The following is a 20081-nucleotide window of genomic DNA, read 5'->3' on the forward strand; positions in this document are numbered from 1 at the left end:
GACTGTCTGGCAGATTGGAATGATTTCCCAGCATCCAATGTTTATACTTGCTAATCCCCCCTACTTCAATTATCTTTACAGGTCCACGCCACTATACCACGGGCACAATGTCCGAGCGCTTTGACTGCCATTACTGTAGAGCCCCTCTCCAAGGGAAGAAGTATGTGGAGAAGGACGGACACAACTGCTGTGTAAAATGCTTTGAGAAAATCTGTGCCAACACCTGTGCCGAGTGCAGGAAGCCCATTGGGGTGGATTCCAAGGTGAGAGAAGGAGGCGGGCATAGGAGCATACAGATAATGTACAGTTACATTGCCAGTCACCCGGAGACTAACCAGAAATAAACTCACTTATATCTGACGCCTACTCTGGTAGAAGAGAATACTGATGAGTATGGGCTTGTTCTGGCTGCAGCAATAAATGCTTTACTTCCTCTAATGTGGAGTAGCAGGATTGGAAGCAGGCCTGTTGCTACACAGGCTCTCTGTTATGGCAGAGGTTCCCAAGCTCCGCTATTACAGTCCAGGTTTTAAGGATATCCAAGCTTGAGTCTGGATGGTTAACTCAAATTGACTGAGGTACTAATTAAGTCATCTGTGCTCAAGCATAGATATGCTTAAAATGTGGACTGTAATGGCAGAGTTTGAGAACCTCTGTGTTATGGGCTTCTTAGGGGCACATATACCAATCACATTTAGCCAGGTATTTCCCTACTGTGGCCTGTCTGTTATAGGGGTAACACTGTAACCTACGGATTGCCTGTGTCACCTCTGGTTCTGACTAAGTGGTCTACATCACCCAATCAACAGGCACTGACTTTGGAGGATGTTTTGTATGTTTAAAGCACTAAAGGTGCATACACATGTAACGATTTTGTAACCAACAATTATCTGTCAGATTTTCCCTTTTGTGGTATGTGTCTTGTGACTATATAGTAATGTAGCAAAGTGTAAATAACAGAGAATTACAGGCTAATCTTTTCACACCTTCACAAATTATCCTACACACACTTTCTATTTAATTCAACCTGTTAAAATTATCTTTCAAGAAAAGCAACCCTGGCAGTTGACAGTATCTTTTAAAAACTTACATATGATATGACACCATGCTGCACAGAAGGCAGGACCAGTCCACAGAGCAGTAAGGCAGAGCTTTTGAGTTCTAGGTACACATTTATTTGTCCATGTGATGTGCAATACTGCCATCCAGTGGTAACACCCTAAAAAGTCACTGGATTCATTATTTTTAAGTGTTGATTAGCTTTACAGTGAAATGTAATCATTCATGTCAGACCATACCACATTATTACAATTAACTGTAGTAATGTTAACGTGACAAAAGAAACAAGAGCCATGGTTGATTTTCTTTTAGCAATCAGAATAATGACTTTTGCTGAAACATAAATATATTAATCTATTATACCCCTTTCAGACAAACGACCCGGGAAATTCCCTGCTCAGACCTGGGAATTTATCCTGTGCAAAATCCCGGGCATTTGGTCGAGACCCCCCTTTCACACTACAGCGTCTACCCGGGAAATTCCCAGGTAGACCCCTTTCAGACAAGAGCAGGGTTTTTTAGATTACCTACCTGCCTCTCCTCTGCCGTCTGTCCCTCCTAGCCTATCCCCCTCTCTGGCTGCATCTGATGAGGTCATCAAAATGCAGCCGGCCAATCCCAATCCAGCCATTTTTTTTTTTTTACTTTATTAATAAATTATTTGTTTTATCCCCTATTTGCCATGCGCCCCTCCCCCCCCCCCAATGGGGAAGGTATAGAACCCCTTCCGTTAATGTACTGCCCTGGTGGTCCAGCGGGAGTGCGGGCAGAGACCTGTCTGTGGTCTCCAGCGCTGGCGGGTGTTCCCAACGTCTGGCTGGGGTCCTCTGTGATGCGATCTACAGCGACACAGCCACCGGCGCGGGTGGTGGTGAGTGGCAGCAGGGCTGAACGTCTGCGCTGCCAACTCAAAGCAGCAGCACTAAGCGTCCTATAGGATGCTCAGCTTTGCCAACTCAATGTAAAAGCTGCTTGGTGCAGCCTGGGAATAGTACATTTTCCAGGTAGCACCATTCAGACATAAGCAGGGTAATTTCCTGGGACTTAAGTCCCGAGAAATTCCCTGGTCGTTCAGACATACGCAGCAACCCGGGAATTTGGCTGAGGCAGGCGGGATTCTCGGTATGTCTGATAGGGGTATAAGTAACCTTGTCCCACTTGATGAGGAAATATGTAGCACCACTGCATGTCTACTGTGCTGTTTGCGTCTATGCACATTTCCACATTTCCACGTAATAAGTGACTTCTGTCAATGTTTAGGAACTGCATTATAAGAGTCGTTACTGGCACGATAGCTGCTTCCGCTGTGCCAAATGTTATCATCCTCTGGCCAATGAACAATTTGTTGCCAAGGACAATAAAATCCTGTGCTCCAGGTGTACAACCAGAGAGGATTCCCTGCGTTGCAATGGATGCCACAAGCTGATCCAGCCAGGTAAAACAATATGACTTCCCACCAGGAACACTTTATCTTTGCACATTGACCTCACGTGCCCTGTGCAGCATAGTCTAAATCAGGTGTAGGCATTAGCTGTGGCACTACACACTTCAGCATGCCCTGCTACAGTTTTGTTTTTAGAGCATGCTAAAACTGTGGTAGGGCATGCTGGCATGTATAGTTCCACAGCAGCTAGACTACCACAGCTTGCTTACCAATGGTCTAAATCAGTGGTTCTCAAACTCGGTCCTCAGGACCCCACACAGGTCACTTTTTCTAGGTCACCCAGCAGGTGCACATGTGTATTCATTACTCACTGACACATTTTAAAAGATCCACAGGTGGAGCTAATTATTTCACTTGTGATTCTGTGAGGAGACATGGAAAACATGCACTGTTTGGGGTCCTGAGGACCGAGTTTGAGAACCTGTGGTCTAAATGGCTTAATCGACTGGTTCTCAAACTCAGTCCTCAGGACTCCAAACAGTGCATGTTTTCCAGCTCTCCTCACAGAATCACAAGTGATATTTTAAAAGCTCCACAGGTGGCACTAACTATATGTCAATAAGTAATGAATACACCTGTGCACCTGCTGGGCGACCTTGAAAATGTGACCTGTGTGGGGTCATGAGGACTGAGTTTGAGAACCTCTGGCTTAATCTATTAGAGTGCTAAATAAGCCAGCATTACAATTAATAGTAGCCAGGCAAGACATTAGCGCTCTGCTAATTATGTGTGTAATGATTGCAGTGTTTTGTGTTGTGAAGTCTAAAATCAAGATAAATCATGTTAGATCTTTTCTCCACCTTTTAATGGGACCTTGCAGCCAATAAAATGCAAGTGAAAAACAGACTATTTTTAGGTAAAAGAAATACAAAATATACAATGCCCTGGTTACATAAATGTGTGCACCCTTTTATAATGAGACTAACAAGATTAGAATTTAACTAATCACATTCAAAATGTTCAAAGGGAATTAGTATACAACTGCCAACAGTGTGATCATTATTAACCCTGAATAAGGATCAGAAGCTTCTGTAGAGTGTCCTTGAAGCTCTCTTGGTTGCATCCTATTGGGATAGCCATGGTCAGTCAGGAGCTTTGAAAACATCAATGGAATCTCATTGCTGGAAGGTACCAATCAGGAGAGGGGTCTACAAGTAGCATAGGCCACTTCATCACTAAGTGGAGAAAATGTGAGCCAAGATCAGGACGGCCTTCTGAGTCGATGACAAGACCAGGAGAAAACTCAGCTGTAAGGCTTACGTTAACATTAAGGGAGTTGCAGGAGTTTCTGACAGGGACTGATCACTTACTGCATGTGACAAGTCTCCTGTACTCTGCATGTATGGGCTATGGAGCAGGGTGGCAAGATAGAAGCCATTTATTTAATAAAGAATAGCCAAGAGACCATCTAAATTTCGCAAAACAAAAAACTTTTCATCACCACAAACCATGTGGGAAAAGGTCCTTTGGTCTGATGAGAACCAAGTCTGAATTTTTGCTCTGAATTCTAAAATATTTGTTTGGCGCAATGACCACAACGCTTGGTGGTTGCAGCATCATGTTTTGGGGGTCTCTGACTTCAGCTGGGAGAAGTGCTCTGGTAAGGCTAGAGAACATAATAAATTGCACCAATACAAGAGACTATGGTATGAAGGTTGTTGTCCTCTATCAGAAAGCTGAAGGGGAATCACCAATGCGATAACGATCCAAAGCAGATATCCCAGTCATCCAAGAGATGGCTTCAGAGAAGGAAGATCAGTCTTTGAATATCCCAGTCAAAGCCCAGACCTCAATCCCATTGAAAACCTGTGGAATAGCCTAATAGACTGTGTACAGGTGATCCACTAACAATTTGATGAACCTTGTAATTTTATTTCTCTGTTACATGTAAAAAAAAAAAAAAAAAGACAAAGTTGATTGAGAATTATGCAAAAACAATCTGGGCTATATTTACGAAGTTGCTGCTTCTCAATGGGTTGGAGATGAAAATTTAAAGCAGCATTAACATTCATAATAAAGCCTGGTGTGCTTTACACTGAATGCGAATGCCGCTTTAAATTTTCATCTCCAAACCGCTGAGATGTAAGCCGCCGCTTGTAAATACAGTATAGCCCTCAGTCCCTTAATAACAGCAAAAGGTGATTCCTCAAAAGTATTAGCTCAGAGTTGTGCAAGCTCAGGCAGTCAGTGAAATAAAAAAAAAAACCTACATTACCCTATCAAGTCTGTTATGATTTATCTTACTGTCAGGTTTTATATCCCAAACCTGCAATTTCAATAAGTGTGTAGTCTTTATATCCACTTTGCAGTATAGGGAGCTCGGTGCACTTGTCCTTTATGTGACACAGACAGTACATCGCAGAATGTCACGGTGACAATATGGCTGGTTATACGTATTTATGCCATCTCATCCTGAGTCATTTCTCCAAATCTACTTTGTATTCCCTTTACAAACAACACAAAATGTGCAATCGCTATTGAAGTAGATAAATGCTGTATTGATGTAGGTTGATCATGTTACCCCTGTAGATAATTATGCACAATGAACAATTATTGCCAACCACAAGGGCAGTGTCCATTGCAATATCGGCCAATAGCTATGTGTGGTCCAACATCCCAATAAGCAGATGATCGGACATGTTGGTAAATGCAGCGGAACGGATTCCCCAGCTTGTGTGTGCCGTTATCTTCAGACCACACAAACACGGGCCAGTGACAACAGAGCAAATTGGACTGTTGGGCCCAAATACCTCTATCTAGTCCAATTTAGTAGTTTTACTTTTAAATTCTGATTCTTCTTCCTTGTTGCAGGTGGACAGAACGTTGAATATAAGGGTAGTGCCTGGCATGAGGAATGCTTTACATGCAGCAACTGCAAGCAATCTATAGGGACGGGAAGTTTCTTTCCAAAGGGAACGGATGTCTTTTGTGTCAACTGCCATGAGCAGAAATTTGCTAAACACTGTGTAAAATGCAAGAATGTAAGTATTTATTCTGGTATCCAAACATGGTCAATGTCCGAACAGGGGAGAGTAGGAAAACACAATTTGTAGAAAAAATAATATAATTATATACACACACACACACACACACACACACACACACATATATATATATATAGTGTGTGTGTATATATATATATATATATATATATATATACATACATACATACATACATACATACAGTGTACACACACACATATACAGTGCATCCGGAAAGTATTCACAACGCTTCACTTTTTCCACATTTTGTTATGTTACAGCCTAATTCCAAAATGGAATAAATTAATTTTTGTCCTCAAAATTCTACACACAATACCCCATAATGACAATGTATAAAGTTTTTTTGAGATTTTTGCAAATTTAATAAAATAAACCCACTAATGCTGCATACACACGTAAAGATTTTCTGGCCAACCATCCAACTAGTTGAGTGGTTGGAATGAAAATCTGGTAACGTATGGGAGTAAATGACAATCAGCAATTTGCTCCTAAATGCCAGAAAACAGATGAAAATGGTCGTTCAGACAAGTTTGTTAAATGTTTGATCTAAACAATTTGTTCAAACAACAGTTTTTGTACATTTTCCGGCGTTTGGGAGCAAATTGCTGATTGTCATTTGCTTTCATACCTCACCAGATTTTCATTCCAACCAATCAACTAGTTGCATGGGTGGACAGAAAATCTTTACGTGTGTACCCAGCCTAAGAAATCACATGTACATAAGTATTCACTGCCTTTGCCATGAAGCTCCTGCGCCTCATCTCTGATGAGTTATTCAGAATGATAATACTAGCAATATGATATGAACAAGTGCTGGGCCTGATGTTGGAGTTTGATTGCAATATGTGATAAGGTCCTCCTATTAAAGGGCGGTATTCAATTTTTTTAGTGCGCCAGATCTCCCGTCTAAAGTGACAGGATATCGCGGGGTACTATTCAATTGATGCCGATGATCGTGCCCAAAGATGTCGGGTTTAGCCGCGTAAAGCAGCTACACCCAACCAAAATGATGGGCGCGATTGAGTAAAGTGGCATTTGGGCGCCCAAACGGGCCACTTTTCGCACATTTCAGCTCGCACCCACCCGGGGGGTGCGAACGGAATCCCAGAGCCGGCAGCTGATCGTACCCGACAGGCACAACAATTGAATAGCTTCTTTGGGCGCAAAGGGGGGCTCAAACAATTGAATTCCGCCCTAAGTCCTCCTGTTTTGGTCCATGGCTGCAAGGTGCATGGAGTAGCCCCAGGGATTGAGCTAAAGGGAGGCACAAGTTGGTAAAACATTTTTTAGCAGGTGGTGGTGGTGCAGCTTTCATGCAAAAGCTTGCTCCTGGTGTAGTAAATAGTGTCTCAGTCCATGGGCCTCCACAATAAGAGGACAGGAGCTTCATCGTCTCTTGCTGAGACATTTCCATCAGTGTGTTAACAATATGGTTGTTTTATAGCCCATAACTTCTGGAGGAATAACTTACCAAGATCAGCCCTGGCACGGGGACTGCTTTGTGTGTGAAACATGCCAGAAGAAGCTATCTGGCCAGCGCTTCACTGCTGTGGAGGATCATTATTACTGTGTGGATTGCTACAAAACTTTTGTAGCAAAGAAGTGCTCTGGCTGTAACAACCCAATAACAGGTACAGCTTATTTAATGCAATGTCCGTATAGTCACTGATTGTCCAACAATTTGGGATTTTACATTATTTTTTTATGTGCATGGATAGTGAACCACTTAAGTTAAAATAATTAGTGATTCATTTCCACATGAGGCGATGCTTTGCGACATATGTCCTGCGCACATAACAGAACCTCCATGGGCCGCAAGTAGAAATGAGTGACACATCGCAGAGCTCCGATAGTTACGGAGCCAATGTTGCCAAATATGAAAATATCCTTAATATGAATTAAGTTAACAATTGTTATCCATGTAACAAGCACAGTCCTCAATTTTTTTTTATTTTTTTTAATTTAAAGGTCAATAATGTGCTAGGACAGATTTTTCTTAAATTGAACAATTGCTTGCCAGCTAATGAGACCCATACATCTGAGATGGATTGCCCCAATTCCCCGTTTTGCCGACGCAATAATCGGATTCCCCAATGCCGACCCGAAGATGGTTGGAGATAGGGAATTTTAACATATTGAATTTCCCCGATCTGTCAACAGATCATCAATCATCGATGGCTGCCGATACGATCGGCAGAACGGGGAATCGGGCCCGTAGATTTATGGCCAAAATAAGTTACAATATCAGCACCTTCCGTTTTCCTGTATGCGGTAACAGTTACAATGAGGAGAACTCAATATCATCAAAACATTCTATGTTTTGGGCTCATGGGGTTTGTGTTGTATATATCTATCTCATGCTTCATTGTTACTCATGCGTGTAAGTGTATTTTGAAAATGCTTAGTAGCTTGTACTATGTCTAGAAAACTTCCTTTAAACCGTATTGCTATCTCCATCCAGTACATAGAATAGCCTGAGGTTCCAGAAGTTGAGGGACTAAACTTTCACACTATGAAATGATGTCCCTCATTAGTGCATTCATTTTGTTGGATACGGTTACAGGATCTATTATCTAGGATTGCTCAAGATGTTCCGTATACGTTTTCCCCTCCATCTATCTAATATAGTGCAGCAGATAACACATCATGACCATATCAGGGCACGACCAGCCACAGACCCCAGCACACATATTACTTATGTGCCTGTTCTGTGTTTTTATGAGTCACAAACCCCATATACCTATACATCGGTCTATACAAGACGGAAGCCACACTAGAAGAAAACCTGTATTTATCTGGTGCCAGGGTCCCTGCACTGTCTATAAGAACTAGTTCAATGGTTGTTAGAAATGAATTGTACCCACCTTATTCTCTTCTTTCTACAGGGTTTGGAAAGGGATCCAACGTGGTGAACTATGAAGGGCATTCCTGGCACGAGTACTGTTTCACTTGCAAGAAGTGCTCCCTGTCCCTGGCTAACAAGCGCTTTGTCCGCCATAATGAGCAGATTTACTGTCCTGACTGTGCCAAGAAGGTGTAACGCGGCTCAGCGCAAGCGCCTATACGCCGATTACATAAGTCATAGTCAACAGCTATAACATATGCATGTGACCTATTATACTATCTATAAGAAATGGTATCTGTACGCACGTACTGCTCTAGTCCCCTATTACCTATACATACATATCCAGTCCTTATGCATGCTAACGTCTGTTCAAGCTTCATTTTAAATACTAGATCTAAAAAAAAATAAAAAATAATGGTAACAAAGTACTATGTAATACATAACTGCATGATGGAGATATTGAAGGCTATTAATACTGTTATTCACAAACAGCTAATTAAGACTGAGCAATATATTCCATTTTGAACTCAAACCTTATGAATGATTATACACATTGATACAAAGTTATACAACATGATTGCAACATTTACTTGCATGCTTGTAACAGATGCTTATATGGAATAAAGTACAGTAACGATTATTCATGTCTGTGTCCCTTAGTGCTAAGAATCCTTATTATACAGGCTCTTTACATGTATGATATACATTGCAGGAGGCAACAGTATAGCCTGTAAGAGGTACAGAAGAGGACATCTTACTGTGTTCCATGTATACACCACTAACCATAAGCTTTACATTAAGGGCCTCATTCCGTATAAGGGGCAAGTCCATCCTGCTGTGAGGCACGGGGTACAAATGTAATGCACAGAATATACTGCCTGATTTTGTATGCAGCTCACAACTACTGTACAGATATAATACTTAGCACAATCCCCTCCTAACTCTGCAGTGCAATATTGCACCCCTCAACATACATGAGCCCATAGGAGGTGTTTTAAAACCTCCAGCTGCTGTGGCATCACATGTCTCAGCTACATCTGTTTTATAGTTGAAGGAATGACAAGTAACAGGGAACTTTACAGATCAGCAAGATGTAACTATGGGCAAAATTTATTAAGTGGCAGGTTCTAAACCCCGGCGGTTTTGTGGCAGTTTCTAAATTTAAAAACAAATGCTGACCAGTAATTTTAGCCCTATTCTAAAATGTGTTGTGACGGCGGTTTTGGCCTTAGTAAATCCAGGGTTTAGAACCTGCCGCTTAGTAAATTTTGCCCTATGAATCTATGTAACAGATCCTATTTCTGCCAGTAGGTGGAGATATGTATACATTTATAATGCAAAGATTTGCTCAACTTGTAGTACATCTATCGCAAGAATCACCTCATATTAGTATGAATTTATATCGCACCATCAATTTATAACACACCACAACTCTATAGAATTGCATGGTACGAACTCAGCGCGCGGCATGGCATGATGCGTTCGCACGTTTGTAGGGCGATCGGTAAAGATTTAAGAGGACACATCTGTACTTGTGCCTGGGAGAAAGTATAGGGATAAAATATATGCAAATACAGGAACTCTCTTGTCCTACTCTCAGCCGCTATGCTACCGAGTCTGCATATTATATAATGGGAAAGAGTGCATATTATGTACCCTTGGCACAGTGTAAAACAAATATAAGCATTATCTAAAATGTAGCAGGGACTCTTTAAATATAACTCAATAGTTTATTGTACTGTACCACTACAAAACACAGATTCACAAAAGAAAATCAGAGCAGGTACATACATACACTTAAGACTCGGGGAAAAATAATAAGAGCTTTAAATGCTTCAAACACTAGCACATTTATACAATTTGGATTATATTTAAGAGTTCAAAGACTTTTGAAGCAAAACCTCAAAAAGAGCAACCCTCAACACTGGAATGCCCGAGCAGGAAATTAAGTCTAACAAACAGACTAGGGGGCTGTACTCCCAAAAGAGGTACACACTGAGCCCAAACTCCTAAGACTAAACACCTTCTCAATAGTCACAGACTAACAATACAAAGTCAGCTATAAACAGGAGCTGCCTTGTGAGTAAATAGAACCCATCTTTGGCGACTAAGCATATCTCACAGGCCTGCCACCAAAGGTCAAGTTTACCGTCATACTATGGAATCTGTATGCAATTGTGAAGCCTTGCCACCCTCAACTTCCATACCCGCGTAATATCTACTAAAAGTCTCCGGAAGATTCAGGTAGCCAGTGGACTTTGCTAAACAAGCTCAATGCTCTCTATAGCACCTTACATAGCAGATGGAACATACAAACTTGCATAGTACATGGGTGATCACACAAGAGTTACAGAAAAGTTACCAGCTTTTCAAGTTCACATAGTTATAATGTACAGATTACATCATTATGTAGAGACCACAGTGGGATTAAGGCCCTGCTCATAAGATCTTACATTCTATATGGGTGGATATAGAGGGGGCACCTCAACCTCTTTTCTTCAGGCTCAAGCTCCTAGTGCTCTTTCCACTTTTGAACTGCTTTGCTTCAATTATCCGCATGATATGCCAACTTATACCATGAACTACAAACTTCAATGGGAAGGATACATAAGACCTCCTCCAAAAATGAGGCCTGGGTTGAAATGAGTAAATAAAGAGCAAAAAGCTTAATCTCAAATAAAATTAATTAAACTTTTTACAAAGTCTATTATGGATGGAACAGACTGATAAGGATGTACTCACAGAACAATCCAAGATGTTGGCAAAATTGTGTCCACGGGTAGCCTGCTCCATGTTTGGTGATCCTGTCCTGTGATTGCTCCGCACTAAGACATGGTTCACAATATCCTCAACTCTGTGGCAGAAGCTCCTATTATAAAAGACCAGTGGATTCTCCCTCTGCGCTATTTCCCCCTCCCCAAAAGCTTAAGTATAAGACTTACCTTTGAGGAAGAACCCTCTACCACCCACATGAAAAAATACATCTGGCAAGTGGCTGTCATGGAGAAAATATGGCATCTGCGCTGTTGCGCAATAGACGCTTAAAATGTGCCTGTAGTTACCATCTCTCCCTCCTCCCCCCCCTGCCTTGCTAGCGACCCCGCAATTTGCTGATATCCTTAGTTTAACAAAGACAAATTAGTTATTAAAGGTCTATTCAACGGTTTCCTCTGTCTCCTTGCTTTAAGTTTGTTTTGCTGACCAGTCACAAAAAAAACCCCTCATCATGTTGTGGTTTGCAAACCACACAACATCGAAAGCGGTGATAAACTTTTTTGCACTAAAAATCCCATGAATTGAATTTTTCTTTTCTTTACATAAATCATTGTAGCAAGATATAAGAAATTTTATAATAAGCATTTTCCTTGGCTGGTTTCTTTAGGCTACTATTAGCAAGTTCAGAACAATATGCAGTGTCATGTGACTACCATGGCAACCAGTCACATAATGTAGTGAGCAGAGGGGCTTTGGAATGCCCTCAGAGTTCAGTCTGCTTTTGGGCACTACACAATCTTTCCCCTCTGAATACACTATTAGTATGACTAAGAGGTGAATGCAGGTGTGTAAATATAGGAACCAGAATACACTATTAGTATATATAACAGTGAACTACAAGTATAAGTGTAGGAAATGGTATACAGAGATGTAGTTGATATCCCGGCTGTCGGGATGCCGGCGCCGTAATCCAGACACCAGTCAAAAGCCTGGCGCCAGCATCCTCAACGCTGGCATTCCGATTGTAAGTATTGCGGTTACGAGTTAGGCAAGTGGTTCTCAAACTGTGTGCCGCGGCACCCTGGGGTGCCTTGAGACACTTGCAGGGGTGCCTCGGGTTGTTGGTCCACCACCAAATCAAATTCTTTATGGTCAATGCAATGTAAATATGTGGACAACAGAAGCGCAATCCTGTCCCCCACCACATAACTGAGCCTAGGAATGATAGGTAAGCACAATTTACTTCACTTTACTACATTTCTATCTGAATGACTCCATAATAAACTTTTGGCTTTGGGGTGCCGTGAAAACAATGCTGATACTCTAGGGCGCCTTGATTCAAACAAACGGTATACACTTAGTATAAATATAAGTGCATTGCAGGTGTAAATATAAGAAACGATATACACTATTAGTATAAATATAAGTGCATTGCAGGTGTAAATATAAGAAACGGTATACACTATTAGTATAAATATAAGTGCATTGCAGGTGTAAATATAAGAAACGGTATACACTACAGGTTGAGTCTCCCATATCCAAATACGGAATATTCCGAAATACAGAATATTTTTAGCATGACTGAGATAGTGAAACCTTTGATTTTTGATGGTTTAATGTACACAAACTTTGTTTAAGGCACAAAATTATTAAAAATAAAGTATAAAATGACCTATAGGCTGTGTGTATAAGGTGTATAAGACAGATAAATTAATTTCATGTATTTACACAAACTTTGTTTGAGCTACAAAATTATTGAAAATATTGTCTAAAATTACCTTCAGGCTGTGTGTATAAGCTGTACATGAATCATAAATGCATTCTGTTTAGATTTAGGCCCTATTCCTAAGAAATATAAATATCTTATGCAATTATTCCAAAATACAGAATATTCCGATATCCAAAATACCCTTGGTCGCAAGCATTTTGGATATGGGAGACTCAACCTGTATTAGTATAAATATAAGAAACGGTATACACTATTAGTATAAATATAAGAAACGGTATACACTATTAGTATAAATATAAGAAACGGTATACACTATTAGTATAAATATAAGAAACGGTATACACTATTAGTATAAATATAAGTGCATTGCAGGTGTAAATATAAGAAACGGTATACACTATTAGTATAAATATAAGAAACGGTATACACTATTAGTATAATTATAAGAAACGGTATACACTATTAGCATAAATATAAGTGCATTGCAGGTGTAAATATAAGAAACGGTATACACTATTAGTATAAATATAAGAAACGGTATACACTATTAGTATAAATATAAGAAACGGTATACACTATTAGTATAAATATAAGAAACGGTATACACTATTAGTATAAATATAAGAAACGGTATACACTATTAGCATAAATATAAGTGCATTGCAGGTGTAAATATAAGAAACGGTATACACTATTAGTATAAATATAAGTGCATTGCAGGTGTAAATATAAGAAACGGTATACACTATTAGTATAAATATAAGAAACGGTATACAAGATTAGTATAAATATAAGAAACGGTATACACTATTAGTATAAATATAAGTGCATTGCAGGTGTAAATATAAGAAACGGTATACACTATTAGTATAAATATAAGAAACGGTATACACTATTAGTATAAATATAAGTGCATTGCAGGTGTAAATATAAGAAACGGTATACACTATTAGTATAAATATAAGAAACGGTATACACTATTAGTATAATTATAAGAAACGGTATACACTATTAGCATAAATATAAGTGCATTGCAGGTGTAAATATAAGAAACGGTATACACTATTAGTATAAATATAAGAAACGGTATACACTATTAGTATAAATATAAGAAACGGTATACACTATTAGTATAAATATAAGAAACGGTATACACTATTAGCATAAATATAAGTGCATTGCAGGTGTAAATATAAGAAACGGTATACACTATTAGTATAAATATAAGTGCATTGCAGGTGTAAATATAAGAAACGGTATACACTATTAGTATAAATATAAGAAACGGTATACAAGATTAGTATAAATATAAGAAACGGTATACACTATTAGCATAAATATAAGTGCATTGCAGGTGTAAATATAAGAAACGGTGGGGTGGAGAGAATGGAAGGCAGACTCAAAATACACCCAGGTGCATAAATATTGGGACATTGACAGAATTTTCATATTTTGGCCTCTATTCACCACCACAATGGCTTTGAAATGAAACAAACAAGATGTGCTTTAACTGCAGACTTTCAGATTTAATTTGAGGGTAATTACATCCAAATCAGGTGAACGGTGTAGGAATTACAACGGTTTCTATATGTGCCTCCCACTTTTTAAGGGGCCAAAAGTAATGGGACTATCAACTCAAAAGCTATTTCATGGACAGGTGTGGGCTATTGACTCGTTATTTCCTTATCAATTAAGCAGGTAAAAGGTCTGGAGTTGATTCTAGGTGTGACATTTGCATTTAGAATCAGTTGCTGTCGACTCTCAATATGAGATCCAAAGAGCTGTCACTATCAGTGAAGCAAGCCATCATTAGGCTGAAAAATCAAAACAAACCCATCAGAGAGTAGCAAAAACATTAGGTGTGGCCAAATCAACTGTTTGGAACATTCTTAAAAAGAAAGAACGCACCGGAGAGCTCAGCAACACCAAAAGACCCGGAAGACCACGGAAAACAACTGTGGTGGTTGACAGAAGAATTATTTCCCTGGTGAAGAAAAACCCCTTCACAACAGTTGGCCAAATCAAGAACACTCTCCAGGAAGTAGATGTATGTGTGTCAAAGTCAACAATCAAGAGAAGACTTCACAAGAGTGAATATAGAGGGTTCACCACAAGATGTAAACCATTGGTGAGCCACAAAAACAGGAAGACCAGATTAGAGTTTGCCAAACAACATCTACAAAAGCCATTACAGTTCTGGAACAACATCCTATGGACAGATGAGACAAAGATCAACTTGTACCAGAGTGATGGGAAGAGAAGAGTATGGAGAAGGAAAGGAACTGCTCATGATCCAAAACATACCACCTCATCAGTGAAGCATGGTGGTGGTAGTGTCATGATGTGGGCATGTATAGCTGCCAATGGAACTGGTTCCCTTGTATTTATTGATGATGTGACTGCTGACAAAAGCAGCAGAATGAATTCTGAAGTGTTTCGGGCAATATTATATGCTCATATTCAGTCAAATGCTTCAGAACTCATTGGACGGCGCTTCACAGTGCAGATGGACAATGACCCGAAGCATACTGCAAAAGCAACCAAAGAGTTTTTTAAGGCTAAAAAGTGGAATGTTATGCAATGGCCAAGTCAATCCCCTGACGTGAATCTGATTGAGCATGCATTTCACTTGATGAAGACAAAACTGAAGGGAAAATGCCCCAAGAACAAGCAGGAACTGAAGACATTTGCAGTAGAGGCCTGGCAGAGCATCACCAGGGATGAAACCCAGCATCTGGTGATGTCTATGCGTTCCAGACTTCAGGCTGTAATTGCCTGCAAAGGATTTGCAACAAAGTATTAAAAAGTGAAAGTTAGGTTTAGGATTGTTTAGTTTGTCCCATTACTTTTGGCCCCTTAAAAAGTGGGAGGCACATATAGAAACCATTGTAATTCCTACACCGTTCACCTGATTTGGATGTAATTACCCTCAAATTAAATCTGAAAGTCTGCAGTTAAATCACATCTTGTTTGTTTCATTTCAAAGCCATTGTGGTGGGGAATAGAGGCCAAAATATGAAAATTCTGTCAATGTCCCAATATTTATGCACCTGACTGTAGGTCAAGCAGGGAGTGGGAGGAAATAAAGGAGGTAAGGGAGTTGTCGTTCAAGGAGTTTGGAGGCAAAAAGGAGGAGAGATGGGTTTGGTAGTTGGATAGAGTTTTAGGATGTTAGGTTTTTTAAGAATGGGGGGAGAAAGGGGCATGGTTGAATGCAGAAGGGAAAGTGCCAGATAAGGAGATTGAGGAGACAAGCAAGATGGATACAGTCAGGAAGCAGAGGAGGCAGGAGAGCATAGGGTCAATGGGAGAGGTGGAAGAGGACCGGATGAGGACCATGACTTCCATTCCAAATACAGGGGAGAAAGATGTCAGAGTTGTTAAGATGGATGGGGAGGGGTGGTCAGGGAAAGGAGTGGGTGGAGTGCTGATGGTGTGGTGGGTTACGATGTCCCGACATATGGAGTCTATTTTAGATTAGGTGGCAAAGCCAAGGGCAGAGAGTGAGGATGAGAGGAGAGGGTGGGCAGAGGAGGGAGTTGAAAGTGGTGAAGAGATGCTGGGGGTTTGAGGACTGGGAGATTCTTGAAATATGACTGTTTAGAGGGAAAGGGCAGCAATGTAGGATAAGAGCATACATTTGAAATGGAGGAAGTCTGTCTTAGCATGTGATTTTCTCCATTGTCGCTCGGCAGTTCGTGAACACTTTTTCAAGGTATCTGGTGCATTTGGAGCGCCAGGGTTGAGGTGTGGATCAGCGAGGGTGAGTAGTGATTGCTGGAGCAACAGAGTCAAGAGCAGAAGTAAAGGAGGCATTGTATAGGGAAGCAGCTTATTCAAATCTAGACCTCAGCTTTTTAAAGGAAACTTACTCAGGTCTTTGTGGGAGACTTGCTGCATTAAACCACTAATACAGGACAGAAATTAAGCGAGACTTGGTTGAGACCAAGAAACAGACAGTGGACATTAAGGGGTCAATCTAATTAGCCGCGAGGGGTGGGAGTTGCCATTGCCACGACATTGTTTGTGTAGTGTGCATTTCTTTTTTTTAACTGTAAAACTACTACTTGCTGGACTTCACAGACCTGAAAGAGTAGCAAGCAGCAGTGAGTGGGCGTTCCTGAGGATTTCCCATCACTTCTGCGGTAATGCCTGGGGGGTTGCTGTGTGGATGACACCTCACTGCCAAATCACTGTGGCCAGCAATGTTCAGGATACAGTGGGGGCAGAGTGGCAGCTGATGTGCTTCTAGTGCAGACTTAGCTGCAGTGAAACCAGCAGGAGGGGTCGTCCTGGGATGCCCGATCACTGCTGGCCACAGTGATCAGGACACAGTGGGGGGAAAACTCAGTTACACTGTAGCTGGCAGGAGGTGGTTGTCGTTGGGCTGCCCAATGACTGCTGTCCAAGTGATTAGGACACAGCGAGAAAGAAGCTGCGGTTGTTCTGTAATCACCGGGTGGAGGTGCAGTCAGGCTACTTGATCACTGTGGCCAGCAAAGATCAGGACACACTGGGGGTGGAGCTAAGGGTGCAGGGAGGCCTGGAGATCACTCTGGGATTGGAGGCTGCTGGAAGATTATCTTCATCGAGCCGTCCAGTGGGCATTTCTGATTGGTTGCATCAGATGCCGCCATGTCAGGGAAAGCCCAGTATAGTCGTATCTGATATGACCACACCAGGCAAGTGGTTAATGAACCCAGATTTTAGTACCATATCTTTGTGAGACACAGAGATGGCGAGCACATGATATATGGTTCCTATTGGAGTATAAGATGTGATGGTGTGGGGGTGATCTGCTGGTGAGGCAGACTTAACCAGCATGGCTACCAACGCATTCTACATTGACACGCTATCCTATATGGTTTCTGCTTTGTTTAGTCGTCATTTATTTCCCATTAGGATAATGTCCCAAAACACATCTCCAGGTTGTGTAAGAACAATATTTCACAAAGAAAAGAGTGATAGAAGTGCTGCTTCAGATGCCTTAGCACCACAGTCACCTGAACCAAATACAATACAATACAGAATGTTCAGGATGACCTTGGAAAGCATCCCAGGGGGCTACACAATGAAGTTGGTTATTATCAAAAGTCATATTTTATATGATGCCACCAAGTGTCCATAATGTCGTACAGGCAAGGAGTTGAGGGAATACCAAGAGTGTGTAAAGTTCTTTTTAATGCAAAGTTGGCCATTATGGGTTGGGTACGGGATCCCAGCGGTCAAAATCCAGACGCCAGCATCCTGACAGGGTTAGGATACAGACACCTGTCGGGAGGTATCCTAACCCTTCTCTTACCCTTACCCGGGGCCTAAACCTAACCTCCCCCCTAGTGTCTAAACCTAAAGTCCTCCTCCCCTTCTAGTACCTAACCCTAACCCCACTACTTACCTTCAGGCTGCTGGTGGTTGGATTCTGACAGGTGTAGGGATTCTGGCGCCGGTATTCTTAGCGCCGGGACATTGACCATAACACGCTTTTATGAACAACCTAAAATATATGATAGTCTTTTTAGTCACTGCATAAATCCATTTATGTGGTTTCCGTTTTGATTACTTTACTATTACCCTAAAATGTGGATAGTAAAAATAAAGAAAAACCCTTGTACGGATAACGGTGACCAAACTTTTGACTGTTACTGTTTATACACATTACATCTATATCTTTCGACCTATACATAATTACATATACACACAAATATTTGAAAAATATCAACGAAGTTCCCTTAGGACACTTAATTCCTTTCTAATAAATCACAAATCTTATCCAGTTTCTTTTAAACCCTATGCCGATGCACAGAGCATGTATTGTTTTTAGTGTGCGCTATATAACCAAGAGAATACAGAACAATTATAAACAATCTGAAAAATGTTAGTAGAACTTGCCAGGGATTGTGTACTGCCACTTACTGATCTGTTTTACCCAGAGTTTGATTTACTGATACACAAATGCGTTCCAGCTGACAGTGTGAGTAGATGCCAATCTTGTTTTCCCACCAGGGAGATTTTGTAAAGGATATTAGTAGGAGGACAGTAAAGAAAATTGATTAGATGCATGATTTTTTTTTTTTTTTTTTTTGTTAACATGCTATTTAAACGGGGTGGATGTAAAATTGTTTTTGTCAACTTCCAGATATTTTTGCATAGTTGTCACACAAAGGGGGGATTCAATTAGCCCCGATAATTTTTCATGAGTGAAAAAAATTTACTTTTTTCCACATTTAAGCTTCGGGCAATTCAATTGGACAGTTCTTTCCATGAAAAATTATGTTTTTGGGCGAAAACACACAGAATCTGTGATAAGTTCACTGACCTTTATGTTTTCGCTGGCGGCTTCCCTAAAACAGACAAATTATCTGGGATTTTTTATTCCCGGATCCTGCTGAGGTCCCACCCCATAAAAAAAATGCATGTTGTGACCGCACTTTGGGGCGAAATTAGATAGCCCTGGGTGATTAATTAGTGCGTGGTAATTCACTGCGGCTAATTGAGTTCCCTCTTCAGTCTGTTTTATATTCTATTCTGTTTGAAGGTCTGAAACAATTGAGTAAATAGACGATTGTTTTTAAATGATCATTTAATGTATTGAAAAAAAAATGTTTTCCAACACAAACTGATCCTATGTGAAATAGTAATCCCCTCCCCCCCCTTAGTTCCTCAGTCAAACAATGAACCAAACTGAATTGATAATTGGGTTCAATTAGATTATACCCAATCAGGCTTGGTTACTGCCAGAATAAAAAAATATAATCCTGGCGCTAGGTGGGTGGTATTAAACACACATAAATCAAGCAGTTGCCTACCTGAAGAGTGGGGTGCCAATTTTCAATACAATCAACGTGGAAGAACAAAACACACAGGTGGTGCTGCTATATAGCAGTTTGGTCAAAAGGATAAACTTTTGACCAAGCTGCAGTGCCGTGCATTGTCTCATCGCAACAGGGTGATTCGTCTCGGTGTGTGTGTGTGTGTGTGTGTATATATATATATATATATATATATATATATATATAGAAAAAATACAAGGATAGCACACTTTATATATGAGTGATTTTAAAGAAAGGTGCCTGGTAATGGTATGTAATATAACAGTGTATCCAAAAAAGGAAAAACCAGCACGCAATGTATAATATGAAAGTAGATAAAATTGTATTAGGCATATACAATGGCTTCTATAAGTACCTTGGGTCACATATTTGAAAGTGCATGTAGTGCATTAGAAATGGTAATACATTACAAAAACTGGTATGATGAAGCCATGGTGGTGCGGAGATGGCCCGACG

General features: G+C 40.5%; 1 protein-coding gene across 4 annotated transcripts in view; it reads left to right on the forward strand.

Moving 5' to 3' along the window:
* Nucleotides 1-8991, forward strand: part of FHL1 (four and a half LIM domains 1) — an 82110-nt gene extending 73119 nt beyond the window's left edge. For all 4 annotated transcript variants that reach the window (XM_088465762.1, XM_088465760.1, XM_088465763.1 and 1 more), the window contains 5 exons: nucleotides 82-263; nucleotides 2320-2494; nucleotides 5315-5484; nucleotides 6951-7137; nucleotides 8392-8991. In XM_088465762.1, the coding sequence (XP_088321888.1) occupies nucleotides 108-263; nucleotides 2320-2494; nucleotides 5315-5484; nucleotides 6951-7137; nucleotides 8392-8546 (843 nt within the window). In that variant the 5' untranslated portion in view covers nucleotides 82-107 and the 3' untranslated portion in view covers nucleotides 8547-8991. The remainder of the gene's footprint in view (nucleotides 1-81; nucleotides 264-2319; nucleotides 2495-5314; nucleotides 5485-6950; nucleotides 7138-8391) is intronic.
* The last annotated feature ends 11090 nt before the right edge of the window (nucleotides 8992-20081 follow it).

This window comes from Taudactylus pleione, unplaced genomic scaffold, assembly GCF_031769625.1.
Source record: "Taudactylus pleione unplaced genomic scaffold, aTauple2 ptg000064l, whole genome shotgun sequence".
Lineage (NCBI taxonomy): Eukaryota > Metazoa > Chordata > Amphibia > Anura > Myobatrachidae > Taudactylus > Taudactylus pleione.